Below are 17,683 nucleotides of genomic sequence, written 5' to 3' on the forward strand. Positions count from 1 at the left end.
TACCCAAGTATCTATCTTAATCAGCATATAACAAACAGTTCATATTATTTTCTGTAACAAATTGTAATTTTGTTTTGATATTTATGACAGAACTACTGTGTAGCTTGTCAATGATTAACTTGAAAGAAAATAGAAAAATTGATATGAAATGACCGTGATTTTAAAAAATGTGGGTCTTGTACTTGCTCTCTGTCTCTTTCTCTCTCTGTTGAAAATTAATACTGGTTTGAGGCACCAATGGTTTATTTCTGTTCAAAGTTTCAGCTTCACAGCTTAGTATAATAAAGCCCTTAGGAGCTGAGACTTCATTACCCCTGAAACAAAAGGGTAATCAAATTTGGATCAAGTGCAAATGAACAGAATGAGTTTTAAAAATAAAGTCATGAGGGAAAACACTACTCAACTCAGGCTGCCTAGTAGCCTAGATATGAGCTAAAAATAAATCCAAGGCAGCTGCTATCTAATGTTACAGTGAATAGGGAGAAGGTAGTGGGAGCAATGATCTAAATACTCGAAGAACAGTGAGAGACTAAAAGGATCCAGATTTAAATGGGGACAATAACGATTTGCTGAATGTGACAATTTTTACTTTTGTTTATGGAAAGCTCACTACAGACCCTAATAAGACACTTTTTTGGTGCCCTTCCTACAAATAGTCTAATTAGGCCAATATGAAAATGTGGTAAATCATAGTATGTTGAAATAAATACATTTTGCCATAAAGTGAAGCTTTCATGCCATTTTTGTTTACATTTCATTGATTATTTGAATAAGTAGAAAAATCACCTGATATTCCTCCAATTGAATTTCATTAAATCTGAATCCTCCTTCGCTTCCAAAGAAATAGTCTTGGCTTCGTCCAAGGTAAAACACCAGCAAAGACATCTCTGAGTCATCTATCAGCCGATGTAAATCCCTTTCATACGTTGCCTTAAATTGTAGTTGTAGGTTGTACTCTTTCCAGTTCACTGTTTAGAAAGGGAAATGGGTAATTGTATTTGTATATTGATGAAACAAATATAAAGCAGAGATTTGGCAATGGCTTAGAGGAAATCATTAATATAAAACATGATCCAGAACAATAAAAATTACACTGGGTTATTTTTTGTATTGAAAATCATGATGGAGTCTTGAAAAAAAATTGGACAACAAATAATATTGAGGCATAATCATTCAATTTTCAAAACAAAAGACAATATTTATGGGATATTTGATGTCATTGGTTCTTCATTTTTAAATAATTTCATCAGAGAATCCTAACAATATTGAAGGCAATTCTGCATTCGTTTCTCAGGAAAATCTCATCAGTTTTAGAGAAAAAGAAGACTAGGTCTTGTTTTGTAATAAAATCAGATTAAATTATTATAAACCCATAACGTATGGTGTGTTGCATATTGTTATTATTGGGGAACTTGGATTTAAAAATAGAGGAAAAAGGTATTTTTGTTTTTATTATCAGAGGTCAGAAATCCACTTTTAAACAGTGAGTTCAGACAGCTTTTCCAAGAAAGCATGTGGTCCAATCTAAATGACTAAAGTAAACTACCTGGGGAAGGTGTCAATTAAATGTTTACTGAATTAAATTTATGAAATGTAAAAAGACAGGCCAAGGACAATAATCAGGTTTCAGTTGGTAAGAACAGTTTCTTTCTAGCAGATGAGCAGTTTGTATGTGGACATCCACATCTTCAAGGCTGGAAAGACATTTTAAAATGTTTTAGCAGTTTACATAGACAAGGTATGGAATTGCTGGTGTTGGACTGGGGTAATCAAAGTCAGAAGTCACATGACAAAGGTTATTATCTCAGGTTTATTTAAAATCACAAGCTTTCGGAGCTCTATTCCTTCATCAGGTGAAGTCAGGCTTGACCTGGCATAGGAACAGTGCTCCAAAAGCTTGTCATCTTAAGTAAACCTGTTGGACTATAACCTCTTGTCATGTGAATTCTGACAAAATAGACAAGGGCTTCTCTTAAAGTTCAATTCGATAAAGAACAGTCAGTAGCTATTGTCTGTATATCTCAGGAAAGACAGCAAGTGAAAAAGTCACAGTAACAACCTTATCAGGTAACCAAAAAATTAAAGTTTAGATAGGATTGATACCCTAGTGGACTGAGTATCTGTCAAGGATATTGCTGAGAAAAGGACTAAACTTTTCTTTCATCACTGTCTATGTTGCAATCTTTTTACTTTGTCATATATGCATCAACTGGCCACCTTGGTAACCAAACTGAAAAAATAAAACTTATCTATGAAACCAGGTTTCACTATGCGATAGAGTCATAGGGTTGTACGGCATGGAAACAGACCCTTTGATCTAACTCATCCATGCTGACCAGATGTCCTAAATAAATCTAGTCCCATTTGCTAGCATTAGGCACATATTTCCTTAAACTCTTCCTCTTCCTCTTCCTGATACCCATCCAGATGCCTTTTAAATGTTGCAATTGTACCAGTCTCCACCACTTCCTCTGGCAGTTCATTCCATTCACACATAACCCTCTGTGTGAAAAAATTGCCCCTTAGGTCAATTTTAAATCATCCCTCTCTCACCTTAAACCAATGCCCTCTAGATATGACTTATCCTGTATTATCATTGGCTAAGATCATAACAATACCATCTAAATCCAGGACAGGGCAGATTTGGATTGAGGACTTAAAAAATAGTGGTATAGATAAAATTCACTGAGATGCAAGAGAGGTAAAATAAGACTCTGTTCCAGTCTAGGCCACGCTCATATGTACCTCAGTCAATGCAGTCTTAATAACACAGAATCAGGCTTGTTTCAATGGACTCCATATCGTATAGGACCACAAAATAATGTTTCACTATGTTCTGATACTATATGCATATTATACTGTGCCACATAGTACATCATACAGTAATGGCAAACAAGACACCTTGGACTTGATGCTTCTTTTCAAGTGAAAATGTGGATTAATAAGCTTATGCTGTATTAACTCCCATTATCTTGCATAAATGAATGCCAGATTTGTATTGGATTTTCATCCACCTGCCAGGACCAGAATTGGAGGTAGATGAACACTAAATCCACTGACCAACATAGTAATTCCTTGGCTTCATGCCACCTCCACACCTTTATTGTGTAGGTGGCAACACTCCTGTAAAGAGCCACATTGTGGCCAATTGGAAATTTTCAGTCATTCTGCAGATCCCCGCGGTATGTTGACACACATGGCCAGATTAAGGTGGGGTACATCTCTCTAAGCAGGCCGTAAGGAGCTCTTTGGGTCCTTGGGTACAGGAGCATCTATCGGCCACTGCTTAATTGGGATCCCCGACCTCCATTATTCCCCACCATCCTCCCCTATTCACCACACACCTCAGTTGAGCTGCTGAATCTATTTATTACTTACAGATTTAAAAAATGTTGGAAAGAGGATGTCCCTGTGTCAAAACTGTGTTTCTTTCTTATTGTTCTTCCATGGCAATCTGATGCTTCCTTCAAGCTGCAAGGCCTCTGAGCTCCCTCTAGCCTGAAGAACCCATCTGCTTCCCTCAATTGAATGGCACATTTGCCCTTTAACCATTAATTGGTCACCCCAGGGAAAATCACAGATAAATGGCTGCTCCCCCAGGGTAGACTCAGACCTCTGTTTACCACTCCTAGAGGAAAATCCATCCCAGAATATTTGTTAATTGAGTTGTAGGGGGTACAATTTTTGACCAAACATAATCAAGCTTAAATATTTTTAAACCATTCAACAAATACAAATACAGCCCAAGAGCCCACAAATGCACGAATATGTTGGTGTTTGTAACTGTTTGCTTTGGTTATTGCTTTTCAAAGGATGGTCATTGTGATACACCATGAATGTTACCACTGGTGCAATCCCTTTTTAATTACATGGAAGATGAAAGATGTATCTACGTTGATTTGTTACTGCATCCAAAGCACAAAGTGGCTTTCTTCTTTGTTCTCCCAATTCAGTTATTTAGTGTCATTCAGAATTGGAGGGTGTTCAATAGATTTCAGCCTCTTGGTGCTCAGGGAAAGACACAATGATGGGAGAGCTTTAGCTTGTAGTCATTTCCCATTTGGCTTTTGTAGAAATCTTCCACATTTATTTCAAGCCCAATGAATGTAACACCTAAGGACGAGAACTTGTAGAAGCCACTGTTTTTGCCAGCTGCATAGCCAGTGAGAGAACTGCATTGCCAAACTGAGGAAGGTCACCAAGTCACAAGCCAAGCAGAAAGTAAGGAGATCACACATGCAGGTCTTCTATAGGATCAGGACCCCAGGGTATGGGAAGACCTGCTTACCAAGAGCAAAGGAGCAATCAGAGATTGGTAGCTCTGCCACTGGAAAGAAATGCATTGGAGGCCCATGATTGAGCAGTGACATAAGCCTGAGGTTAAAAAAATAGTGGAGAAGGTTTCATGGGGGTCACAGAGAAGCTGGGGTCAGCTGCAACAGCAGGACATTGGCTGTCAGCCACCCTCCCTTCCCAGTGCAAAGTCCCCTCAGTCAGATACAGAGGGTAGTCAACCTGTGGAATTTTTTACCACAGAGGCTGTCAAGGCTGCTGAAATAGATAAGTTTTTTTTAAGCAGTAAGGGAATCAAGTGTTATGGGGGAAAAGGCAGGGAAGCGACATTGAGGATTATCAACTCAGTCACGATCTCACCAAGCAGCAGAGGAGACTCAATTGGCTGAATGGCTCCTGTAGGTAAAAACAATGACTGCAGATGCTGGAAACCAGATTCTGGATTAGAGTGGTACTGGAAAAGCACAGCAGTTCAGGCAGCATCCGAGGAGCAGAAAAATCGATGTTTCATCAGGAATACAGGCAGAGTGCCTGAAGGGTGGAGAGGAGGGTGGGGGTAGGGAGAAAGTAGCATAGAGTACTATAGGTGACTGGGGGTGGGGATAAAGGTGATAGGTCAGGGAGGAGGGTGGGGGAAGGTTGCAAAGAGTACAATGGGTAGATGGGGGTGGAATGAAGGTGATAGGTCAGAGAGGAGGGTGGAGTGGATAGGTGGAAAGGAAGATAGGCAGGTAGGACAAGACATGGGGACAGTGCTGAGCTGGAAGTTTGGAACTAGGGTGAGGTGGGGGAAGGGGAAGTGAGGAAACTAGTGAAGTCCACATTGATGCACTGGGGTTGAAGTGTTCCGAGGTGGAAGATGAGGCGTTTTTCCTCCGGGCGTCGGGTAGTGAGGGAGCAGCGATAAAGGAAGCCCAGGCCCTCCATGTCCTCAGCTGAGTGGGAGAGGGAGTTGAAATGTTGGGCCACAGGGCGGTGTAGTTGATTGGTGCGGGTGTCCCAGAGATGTTCCCTAAAGTGCTCTGCTAGGAGGCGTCCAGTCTCCCCAATGTAGAGGAGACCTCATCGGGAGCAACGGATACAATAAATGACATTGGTGGATGTGCAGGTAAAACTTTGATGGATGTTGAAGGCTCCTTTGGGGCCTTGGATGGAGGTGCCAGGACGGGAGGGTGGTTGTTGGGGGGGTGTGGACCTGACCAGGTAGTCACGGAGGGAACAGTCTTTGCAGAAGGTGGAAAGGAGTGGGGAGGGAAATATATCGCTGGTGATGGGGTCCGTTTGGAGGTAGCAGTAATAACGTCGGATGATTTGGTTTATGCAAAGGTTGGTAGGGTGGAAGGTGAGCATTAGGGGGGTTCTGTCCTTGATACGGTTGGAGGGGTGGGGTCTGAGGGCAGAGTGGCGGGATGTGGACGAGATGCATTGGAGGGCATCTTTAACCACATGGGAAGGGAAATTGCGATCTCTAAAGAAGGAGGCCATCTGGTGTGTTCTGTGGTAGAACTGGTCCTCCTGGGAGCAGATACGGCGGAGCCGGAGGAATTGGGAATATGGGATGGCACTTTTGCAGGAGGTAGGATGGGAAAAGGTATAATCCAGGTCGCTGTGGGAGTTGGTGGGTTTGTAAAGAATGTCCGTGTCAAGTCGATGTTAGGTGTTGGAATGGATGGTGTGGCCAATCATTTTAAAGGCTGCAGTCAGAATGAAGAGGGAGAGATTGGGTATCGAATGAAACAAAGAGAGGGAAAGAAAGATTGGATCAAGATGTGCAGAGGAGTAAAACGAAACAATTAAAACATAAGCTATTATTTAAAAACCCAGCACAGTTGAATGAGAAGAATAAAGTGATATTTCAGAAGCAATATTAAATTGTAGAATTATCTACTTTCATGCTTCTGCAATATATCAGAAAGTGGCCTGTGTAGTGGGGGAGTAGACCATTGAGGTATGTGGCATCATCTCCCATATAACTGATGTAAGTGAGCTGAGGCTACACCTCAACCTTCAACTGACCGCATTCATTCCAACTGTATCTACATGCAGTCCTTAGTTACACATTCAGTAAAAGTATCTCTCAAGAATGCTATTTTTTACATTTTTACAGAAGCTTTCAGCTCCGCATTTCAAGATATCTTGATAGCTAGCTGCAACTCACTCAAGTGAGTGCTACAAACAATCAACAGGGAGGAGACTTGGTACAAGTTAGCTCATGGGCAGCAGAAGATTTGATGTTCGCAAGTCTGCCAGAGTTATGTATTCTGTGCAATTTGCCAACTGGCTATGCAGATGTCCATAAAAGATTCCCTTCAATCAAAGGAGTAGTTAACAGCATGGCAACAGAGAAAGAATGTGAAGTTAAAAAAACTGAAAGGGGTAAAACAGCAGGAAAATGCACTAAGTGTGTACTTAATAGAATTGCAAACTAAAGCATTAATGGAAGAATCAAAGTGAACAAAATGGGTTCTTCCTGTGGTTGCCTCAACAATTGCTTGCTATAGAAACTGATCTTCATCATGGTAGACTGAACACAGCAAATAGCCAATTATCCCTGCAACACTTCATGAAACATGGTCACAATCTCTCAGGTGAGTCCAGCGCTCTTTGTTCATTGAAACAAAAGTGGAATGTTGTAGATCTGAAAAAAACACAGAAAGTGCTGGAGAAACCCAGATTTTTCTTCATGAATTGATTCTCAACTTTGACCGGAAGTTGCCTTTGTTGTGATACACTCTACCTGAGATAGTACTTGCTGTGAATCATGTGCTTTCTAGAGTCATAGTCATAGAGATGTAAAGTACGGAAACAGATCCTTCGGTCCAAATCGTCCATGCCAACCAGATAGCCCAACTCAATCTAGTCCCACCTGCCAGCACCCAGCCCATATTCCTCCAAACTCTTCCTGTTCATAATACCCATCCAGATGCCTTTTAAATGCTGCAATTGTAATAGCCTATACCACATCCTCTGGCAGCCCATTCCACACAAGCACCACCCCCTGCATGAAAAGGTTGCCCCTTAGGTCTCTTTTATATCTTTCCCCCTCACCCTAAACCTAGGTCTCTCTAGTTCTGGACTCCCCCAACCCAGGGAAACGATCTTGTCTATTTATCCCATCCATGACCCTCATGATTTTATAAACCTCTGTAATGTCACCCTCAGCCTCCAATGCTCCAGGGAAAACAGCCCCAGCCTATTCAACATCTCCCTATAGCTCAAATCCGCCAACACTTGCTACATTCTTGTAAATCTTTTCAGAACCCTTTCAAGTTTCACAACATCCTCCCAAATAGGATGGAGGTCAGAATTGCACGCAATATTCCAAAAGTGGCCTAACCGATGTCCTGTACAGCCGCAACATAACCTCCCAAGTCCTGTACTCAATACTCTGACCAATAAAGAAAAGCATACCAAACACCTTCTTCACTATCCTATCTACCTGCAACTCTACTTTCAAGGAGCTATGAACCTGCACTCCAAGGTCTCTTTGTTCAGCAACACTCCATAGGACCTTACCATTAAGTGTCTAAGTCCTGCTAAGATTTGCTTTCCCAAAATGCAGCATCTCACGTTTATCTATATTAAACTTCATCTGCCACTTCTCAGCCCAATGGCACATCTGATCAAGATTCCATTGCACTCTGAGGTAACCTTCTTTGCTGTCCACTACACCTCCAATTTTGGTGTCATCTGCAAACTTACTAACTGTACCTCTTATGCTCGCATCCAAATCGTTTATATAAATGACAAAAAGTAGAGGGCCCAGCACTGATCCTTGTGGCACTCCACTGGTCACAGGCCTCCAGTCTGAAAAACAACCCTCCACCCACCACCCTCTGTCTTCTACCTTTGAGCCAGTTCTGCATCCAAATGGCTAGTTCTCCCTGTATTCCATGAGATCTAACCTTACTGACCAGTCTCCCACTGGGAACCTTGTCAAGCACCTTACTGAAGTCCATATAGATCACATCTACCTCTCTGCCCTCATCAATCCTCTTTGTCACTTCTTCAAAAAACTCAATCAAGTTTATGAGACATGATTTCCCACGCACAAAGCCATGTTGACTATCCCTAATCAATCCTTGCCTTTCCAAATACATGTACATCCCGTCCCTCAGGATTCCCTCCAACATCGTGCCCACCACCAAGGTCAGGCTCACCGTTCTATAGTTCCCTGGCTTGTCCTTACAACCCTTCTTAAACAGTGGCACCACATTAGCCAAGCTCCAATCTTCCAGCACCTCACCTGTGACTTTCGATAATACAAATATCTCAGCAAGAGGCCCAGCAATCACTTCTCTAGCTTCCCACAGAGTTCTAGGCTACGCCTGATCAGGTTCTGGGGTTTTATGGACTTTTGTGCATTTGAAGACATCCCGCGCCTCCTCCAATGTATTATGGACATTTTTAAGTTGTCACCATCTATTTGCCTACATTCTATATCTTCCATGTCCTTTTCCACAGTAAACACCGATGCAAATACTCATTTAGTATCTCCCCTAACTCCTGCGGCACCACACTAAGGCCACCTTGCTGATCTCTGAGGGGCCATATTCTCTCCCTAGTTACCCTTTTGCCCTTTATGTATTTGTAAAAACCCTTTGCATTCTCCTTAACTGTATTTGCCAAAGCTATCTCATGTTCCCCTTTTGCCTTCCTAATTTCCCTCTTAAGTATATTCCTACTGCCTTTATACTCTTCTAAAGATTCGCTCAATCTATCCTGTCTATACCTTACTTATGCTTCCTTCTTTTTCTTAACCAAACCCTCAATTTCTTTAGTCATCCAGCATTCCCTATACCTACCAGCCTTCCCTTTCACCCTGACAGGAAATATACTGTCTCTGTACTCTCGTTATCTCATTTCTGAAGGCTTCCCCATTTTCCAGCCGTCCCTTTACCTGTGAACATCTGCTCCCAATCAGCTTTTGAAAGTTCTTGCCTAACACCATCAAAATTGGCCTTTCTCCAAGTTAGAATTTTAACTTTTAGATCTGGACTATCTTTTTCCATCACTATTTTAAAACTAATAGAATTATGGTCGCTGGCCCCAAAGTGCTCCCACACTGACACCTCAGTCACCTTATTTCCCAAGAGTAGGTCAAACCTTCTCTAGTCAGTACATCCATATACTGAATCAGAATGTTTTCTTATACATGCTTAACAAATTCCTGTCCATCTTAACCCATAACACTATGGCAATCCCAGTCTATGTTTGGAAAGTTAAAATCCCCTACCATAACCATACTATTATTCTTACAGATAACTTAGATCTCCTTAAAAATTTGTTTCTCAATTTCTCTCTGACTCTTAGGGAATCTATAACACAATCCCAGTAAGGTGATTATCCCTTTCTTATTTCTCAGTTCCATTCAAATAATTTCTCTGGATGTATTTCTGGGAATACCTTCCCTCAGTACAGCTGTAATGCTATTCCTTATCAAAATGCCACTCCCCCTCCTCTCTTGCCTCTCTTTCTGTCCTTTCTGTAGCATTTGTATCCTGGAACATTAAGCTGCCAGTCTTATCCATCCCTAAGCCACTTTTCTGTAATTGCTATGATATCCCAGTCCCATGTTCCTAACCATGCCCTGAATTCATCTGCCTTCCCCGTTAGGCCCCTTGCATTAAAATAAGTGCAGTTTAATTTATCAGTCCTACCTTGTTCTCTGTTTTGTCCCTCCCTGCTCTAATTGTTTGGCTTGCTCCTTTTCTCAACTGTACCAGTCTCAGATTGATCTCTTCCCTCACTATCTCCCTGAGTCTAACCCCCCTGACCTTACTAGTTTAAATCCTCCCAAGCAGCTCTAGCAAATCTCCCTGCCAGTATATTAATCCCCTTCCAATTCGGGTGCAATCTGTCCTTCTTGTACAGATCACTTCTACCCCAGAAGAGATTCTAGTGATCCAAAAATGTGAATCCTTCTCCCATACACCAGCTCCTATGCCATGCATTCATCTGCTCTACCGTCCTGTTCCTATCCTCACTAGCTTGTAGCACTGGGAGTAATCCAGATATTACTACTCTCGAGGACCTCTTTTGCTGCCTAACTCTCTGTATTCTCCTTTCAGAATCTCAACTTTTTCCTTTCCTATATCATTGCTTCCAATGTGTACAATGACCTCCTCCTGGTCCCTCTCCCCCTTGAGAACATTCTGCACCCTCTCTGAGACATCCTTGATCCTGGCACCAGGGAGGCAACACACCATTCTGATTTTTTGCTGCTGGCCACAGAGACGTCTGTCTGTACCTCAGACTAGAGAGTCCCCTAACACAATCGATCTCTTGAAACAAGACATACCCCTCATTGCATTAGAGCCAGTCTCAGTACCAAAAACTTGGCTGTTCATGTGACATTCCCCTGAGAATCCATCACCCCCAACATTTTCCAAAACAGCATACTTGTTTGAAATGGGGATAGCCACAGAAGACTCCTGCACTACCTGCCTACCCCTTTTACTCTTCCTAGAGTTAATTCATCTATGTGACTGTATCTGTGACTTTTCTCCCTTCCTATAACTGCCATCCATCACACCCCCTTGCTCTTGTAAATTCCTCATTGCCTCTAACCATCACTCCAACCTTTCCATTTGATCTGATAGGATTCACAACCAACATTTATTGCAGATAAAATCCTCAGTAACACGTAAACTCTCCCTAAACACCCACACTTGATAAGAGTATATCACTCTACTAAGGGCCATTTTTGCTTCTTCCAATCTGCAGACCCAGAAAATAGCACCATCTAATTCCTCTACAAAGCTCTGCTCCAGGCTAACTTAACACTTATTACTTATATTTTTAAGTTTAATCAAGAGACATATCTCAATAAGACATACAATCAAGAAAGAACCCACTCTATTCACTACTGCAGACTTACAGCAAGGCCCCAAGACCACACTTAAAACAATTCACTTATGTGTCTCTATACTGTGACCTCTCCCAACAGGTTCCTCCAAGATCAGTTGTGAATTTCACTGTTAATTTTCCCAGATGCATTCCAATGTCCAGCGATACATGAATTCAACAGCAAGGACAGTAACTGCGCAGGTTCACTGCTGTGTCGGTTAGCAGTGTGGGGTTCTTTCTCTCTCTCTCCCTCTCCTGCTTTGACCTCACTATGTGCTGCCTTTGTCTGTTCCTCTCCCTTTTAAAAGTGCTATTGTTTTGAATTTTTTTTCTACAAAGTTCCAAAACAATGCAACAGCATATAAAACAGTAATTGCTGCTCCTGGAATTTAAGGAAATCACCTCCAACACCTAAAATACCTCAAAAAAGAAGCAGCCTGTTACAGCCAGAAGTTTTCCCTGTCCTCCATCTTGGATTTCTAGTCTCAAGTTCTCCTATTCTTCCCTCATCTTCTATTTCTCCAATGTTAAATACCCACCGGTAACCAGGCACTTGAATTGGAAGTTCATTTTTACCATTCACTTCTGTCTGTTGTGGTGAAATGTCTGTAAAATATTCACTTGTATATTTTGCAACGCAGCTGATAACCATCACACAAACTTTTATCAGTGACTCTCAACACAGCTTAAAAGTAAATATCAGACTTTTTACATATGCCTTCATTCTTCTTTAAAAGATGACTGGTTGTAGACAGCAATTGAATTTTAGAAAGAAGTTAAGGGCAATCATGAAGGAGCAAAGCAATCACCAAATCACCCTGAACTTGGCAGTGTTAATGACAAGGCTATTTTAACTTCCAGGTCTAAGCTCTTTGACCCAATGTAGTAAATTGTCCACCTGAAAATAGTCAACCTCATCAGCTGGTCCTCAGAAGAGAATATTCATAACTATCTTGCAAGAAGTCACCAGGAAGTGCATGGTTTGGAAAAAATGTCAGGCTCATGTTTGGGGAGTCTGGTGCAGCACAGGCCTCTATTATCCTTACAGAGCCTGTTCATAAGCAATCTTGACCACAAAGATTCCTTCTTAAACTTACCTGTTTGGAATTTTTCTGGTCCCAGATCTATTTCCTCCTAAGTCGCCCTTGCGTTTTCATTGGAAGAGCACTTTTATGTGGAAGACAAAGGACATCAAGGAACGAAATTTATAAATTTCCCTATACAGACTTAACTGCTTGCTTATTGCTTATTACACACACACACACACAGCTGTTTTCTGAGAAGAAGATAATAATTTGTTCAGAGTATTGCAGTTACACTTGTAACATAACCATGCATCAATATCATTCATGGATTCTTCTTATTCAAATAAGGCATAAATGATACTACATATAATAACTAATTGCAGTTTTCTTAAAGAAATTGATTCTAATTACAGGGTTTATAGGGGTTTACTCTGAAGAATAAACTTAGCTGGAGAGTAAGTTTCAACAGAAAAATTTTAAACCAAATTGCACAATAACTATACTGGGATTCACACTAGAGGAGCTTCCAACTGCATTGCAGCCAATTCATAATTATTTGTGCATGAAACTCATCTTTCAGTTTTCTGCCTAAGTTTCCTTTAGGTTTAGCATTCGCAAAATTAATTGTACTGTTCTTGGATGATAAACCACAGTCCTACTTCTTTTGTCATCTTTATACCCAACATTTTTAAAAAAATTTAGTAGTGTGTATAAAGACCAACCTCATCAGCATTAGGTCATATATCTTCAACTAGTCCTTTTGAATATAAATAATTAACTTCCTACCTTCAGAAAGGTGTAGCGCCATTAATCTCACCATTTCTGCATCAGCTTTTATATGAAGTGCCAGGCTTCGAAGAAAGAGAAATGCTGTATGCCTTTTTTGTGAACCAGAACAAATTCCAAACTTAGCCATATGATTGTCACTGTATAAAACCACATCTTCAATAAACCTATGTTCATATCCAGTAATGGCACCAAACACTTCAAAATAATTAAAGCTTTCTTCATCTCTTTGCAGCCTACACACCGGATCTTTAAAAGCATGTGGATTTTTCTGATTAGAGATTGTGTACAATTCTTGACTTCTGTTAGCAAATGGAGATTCTCTTTGTACCTCGTTAGGGGAGGATATGTTCATGGCAACCTTATCACCTTCATTTGATGACTGTAATAGTTTTGCTGCTGTTCCTTGTGCAGAAAATGATTTTGTATTGCACACAGATTCACTGTCCACAGAGCAGTTTTCTTGTGCTTCTGCTGAATGGAGATCAGGAATTTTTTTTGGCTGGTTGATGGCTGATTCCTCCACATTTTCATGGCCTTTCCTGATGTTCTGTTCTACAGGAAGAGCGTGAATTAGTAAAATGGATAAGTGAAAAACCACAAGAATTGAAACAGCTTCCATAATTGATCTGGCTTTGTTGAAGACTGAAGAATATAGTGCAAGCGTTGGCTTTGTCTTTGTGGAGATAAGCCTTGTTGATTGTGTTGCATTAAAGCCGGTGAAGGAGTGTTTAGTAGATATTTTTAGAACAAAAGCAGACCTTGTATTTTCTTTCACGGATATCATACAATGGAAAATGTGCCAAAAAGCTCTGGATTCCTTTTTATGCTACAGTATTAGCTGCACAGGAATTATGTTACATTGAAAACACGGGATAAACAAGGATATTATAATTGGATTTGAATATAATATGGTTGATAGCATCATTACTTAATGCTTAAGGGGAGCATGGATCCAGTAACAGTCATTTCAAGATAATGCTCGAAATCAGAACTAAGGTTACCATAATCACATAGTAATACTTTACAATACCTGCCAACATCTGAATTAAAGATTTTCAGCAAAAAACTAATTGGCAGAAAAAATAGAAATTAGGGGGATATCGTGACTGATAAATTTACAATATTCCTTTGAGGAGGGAACAAGCAGAATAAATAAAGGTAAAGCAGTTGATGTTGTATGCTTGGATTTTCAGAGCATATTTCATAAGGTACCACATATTAAGCTACTTAAGAACCCAGACTATTGGACATGGTATATTAATGTGGATAGATGTTTGACTAACTAACAGAAAACAGAGCATTGAAATAAAGGGGCATCTTCAGCATAACAACCTGTAACTTGTGGAGTGCCACAGAAAACAGTGTTGGGACAACAGTTATTTACAATATATATCAATCACTTCTATGAAGAAAGTGAATGTATTTTTGTAGTAGTTTGCAAATAACTGTGTGGTAAGGTAACTGGTGAATTTGCAAAGAGATTATGCAGGTTAAGCAAATGGGCAAACACATGGCAGGAGGAATATCATGTGAGGTTATGCACTTTGACAGGAAGAATAGAGGAAATGAATATGATATAAATGGAGAAAGACTGCAGAAAGCTACAGAACATAGGGTTTTGGAAGTGTTCATCCATGAGTCACAAGAAGTTCAGTGATATAAAGGGTAAATGGAACTTGGACCTTTATTTAAAAGGGAATGGTATATAAAACCCCAAAATTGTCAAAGACATTAGTCAGATCACAGTTAGAATACTATGAACAATTTTGATCTCATCTCTAAGGAAACATATACTGGCATTTTTGGAAGCAGTCCAGATAAGGTTTGCTTAGCTTACACCAAGTATGAAGGGACTGTCTTATGAGGAAATATTGAATACAGTAGGTTGGTGTCGGAGAGTCGGCCAATTACAAATAGAAACCACACACAGATCTTGTGAAATTGACAAATACTGGTTTATTTCTCACAATATCATGGGGAAGAGAAATTGACAGGACTGGTACAGAACGGACACTCTGCAAAGTCAAGAATTCTCTTCCCCGAGTTGCAGATAGAGACAATTTTTATAGTGTTACAGTAGTGTAGTGTTAATAACAGTTGGTTATCTGGTAGTAGCAATCAAGAAATAATTGTAAAAGGAGGTTCCGTTCCTCTGTTAGAACAGGTGTTAATGTCCAGTGTCCTGATTTCAATGGATCTGCAGGGTGGTGTGCATTCTTGTCAGGTATCTGGGTGCCACTCAGTCTAGGTAGGCTTTGTGGGGTTTCAGTACTTGAGGACACTGGGGATGAGCTCAGGACTGCAGGAGTGGTGATGCTATTGTGAGGTAGGAAATCTGTTATCAGATCATCTGAGTGTATTCCTTCAGTCTGGAAACTATTTAGATAATGTCTTGTTTTGCTGTTTAGTTCCTGAGCTGGTTGTGATCAAGTTGAGGTATTATGGATAGGTCCTGTTTAGCTAAGAACAGATATGGTTTCTGTGAACAAGTAGTGAGCAGGCAGTATGGTTTTTATTTCCTCTCACAATTGGGCCTACACTCATTAGAATGTAGAAGAATGACAGGTGACTATTGAAACAGGCAAGATTTTTAAGGGACTTGACAGGTTAGACACTGAAAGGTTCCTGCCCCTTGTGGGAAGGTCCTAGGACCTGAAAGCATAACTTCAGAATAAAGGATTTTACATTTAAGATAGAGATGAGGAGAAATTTCTTCTCTCCTGGCATATGTATCTGTGAAATTCTTGACCACAGACAGGTATAGAGGCAAGGTCATTAAGTATATTCAAAGCTGAGATAGACATTTTTAATCAGTAAAGGAATCAAGGATATAGGGAGAAAAGCAGAAAAGTTGAATTGAGGATTGTCAGATCAACCATGATCTCATTGAATTTCAGAATATACCTGGCTGGCTGAATGGTCTACATCTGCTCCTATACCTATGGATTTTGGCTGATGATGTGCCAGTACTATTCCAATCTTAAGCAATGCCCTAGCACTGACTGGTTTGCACTTAAAATAGCTCCTTTTGCAGATTCATAAACAGTGGCAATCTTGGCACAATAAATTTTGTCCACTTTCCCCATTAACCATCTCTGCAATAGCAGTGTCCAGCAATGAACTGGTTATTTTAAATGCTGTGTTAACCTTTTAAACAAATGGGGTGTCCACCTATTCTTCATCAAATTTAAGGATAAAATGGTCAAACTTGATTATTTTAGCTCTCAAGTCCAAGTCAGGTGTTGTTCACTCACCAGATCTGCCCTCCGTCTTCCTTCTCAGTTCAAGATGTATCAATTTAAACGAGCTTTTGCTTTCACTTTTCTCTCTTTCTTGTAATTATTTTCTATTTCTTGAGTTGATTTGATTTATTATTGTCATATGTACCTAGGTAGTGAAAAGTTTTGTTTTGCATACAGTACAGGCAGATCATCCCAAAGTGCATTAGGGTAACAAAACAAAGGAAGGAATATAATACAGAGCACATGCGCAATGAGCAAGATTAACATTTAAGTTTAAAAGATCCATTCAGAAGTCTGATAATAGTGGGAAAAAGGCTATTGAATCTTTTGATATTTGCATTTAAACTTTTGTACCTTCTGCCTGATGGAAGATGTTGGAAGAGACTGAACTAGGGTGGGAGGAATCTTTGATTATGTTAACTGCCTTTCTGAGACAGTGAGAAGCACAGATGAACTCAACGGGTGGAAAGTTGGCTCGCATGATGGACTAGACTGTGTTCACAACTCTTTGTAGTTTGTTAGGGTGCTGGGTAGAGCAGTTGCCATACCAAGTTGTGATGCATCTGGATAAAATATTTTCTGTGGTGCATCTATGGACATGCCAAATTTCCTTAGCCTCTTGACAAAGTAGTGGTACTGTTGTGTTCTCCTAACACAACGTGGATCAAAGTGGATGGACGAGGACGGATTGGTGATCACACTTTTAGGAACTTGATGCTCATGACCATATGCTATTCTCTTAGCTGACCCAATTTTATGTTTCATTATCTTTAGTTTCTAGCTCTAGCTAGTTTGCAATTTCTGTTCTACTAGCGTTTGACTGAAACCTCACCTCGAATTGACCTTTAATTCTTCCAAGGAACGGGCTTTCAGCGTGTCCTACATTATGTCATTCTCCTGTATGAATGCAATAACATTAACTGTGGACAGCTTTGTATTTTTAAATTGTAGAAACTCTCAAAAACGTTTTGAACAAATAATTTGTTTCTCCACTCTGCCGCTAGTATTTGCATGTAGAAAAAGAAAAATGACACAAACATGCACACATTAGTGTTCTAAAGCGGAGGTTGCCCCCCCACCCACCCACCTCGAGAACCAAATCCAAAACACCTGAGAAGCACCTTGCCCTATAATCTGTAAAAAGGATGTGAAAAGTGGTATAACCTACCTTTCAGAAACTTCTAGTAGTTTAATAAAATAAACCCTTGACACTCACTTTAAAATCAACAAGTAACACTTATCTAACTCTAACAGTGAACAAATTAACTAAAATATTAACAAACAGAATAAATCCCTTCTGACGACTAACTATTCCCAAATAAAGCAAGATTCGAATGGTATGCAGTTCTAATAAAGACAAGTCCCACTCATATATATAAAAAAAAATTTTGTCGCTCAAAATTACAGCCAGGTTGTCTCTCTTCTGGAATGTTCTGTGCCTTCTCCGTCAATTCTCCTGTTAGGAATACCTTCTCCATCGTTGGT

The 17,683-nt window shown here is 40.2% G+C and overlaps 1 protein-coding gene across 1 annotated transcript in view; it reads right to left on the bottom strand.

The window, feature by feature from the left end:
* The window catches only part of amh (anti-Mullerian hormone), a 28,330-nt gene extending 14,751 nt beyond the window's left edge, over nt 1-13,579 (bottom strand). The window contains exons 1-2 of the mRNA XM_072594099.1: nt 12,954-13,579; nt 787-968 (exon numbers count right to left, since the gene is read on the bottom strand). Coding sequence (XP_072450200.1) covers nt 787-968; nt 12,954-13,575 — 804 coding nt within the window. The 5' untranslated portion in view covers nt 13,576-13,579. The remainder of the gene's footprint in view (nt 1-786; nt 969-12,953) is intronic.
* Between the last annotated feature and the right edge of the window lie 4,104 nt (nt 13,580-17,683).

The sequence above is a fragment of the Chiloscyllium punctatum genome, chromosome 24 (assembly GCF_047496795.1).
Source record: "Chiloscyllium punctatum isolate Juve2018m chromosome 24, sChiPun1.3, whole genome shotgun sequence".
NCBI lineage: Eukaryota > Metazoa > Chordata > Chondrichthyes > Orectolobiformes > Hemiscylliidae > Chiloscyllium > Chiloscyllium punctatum.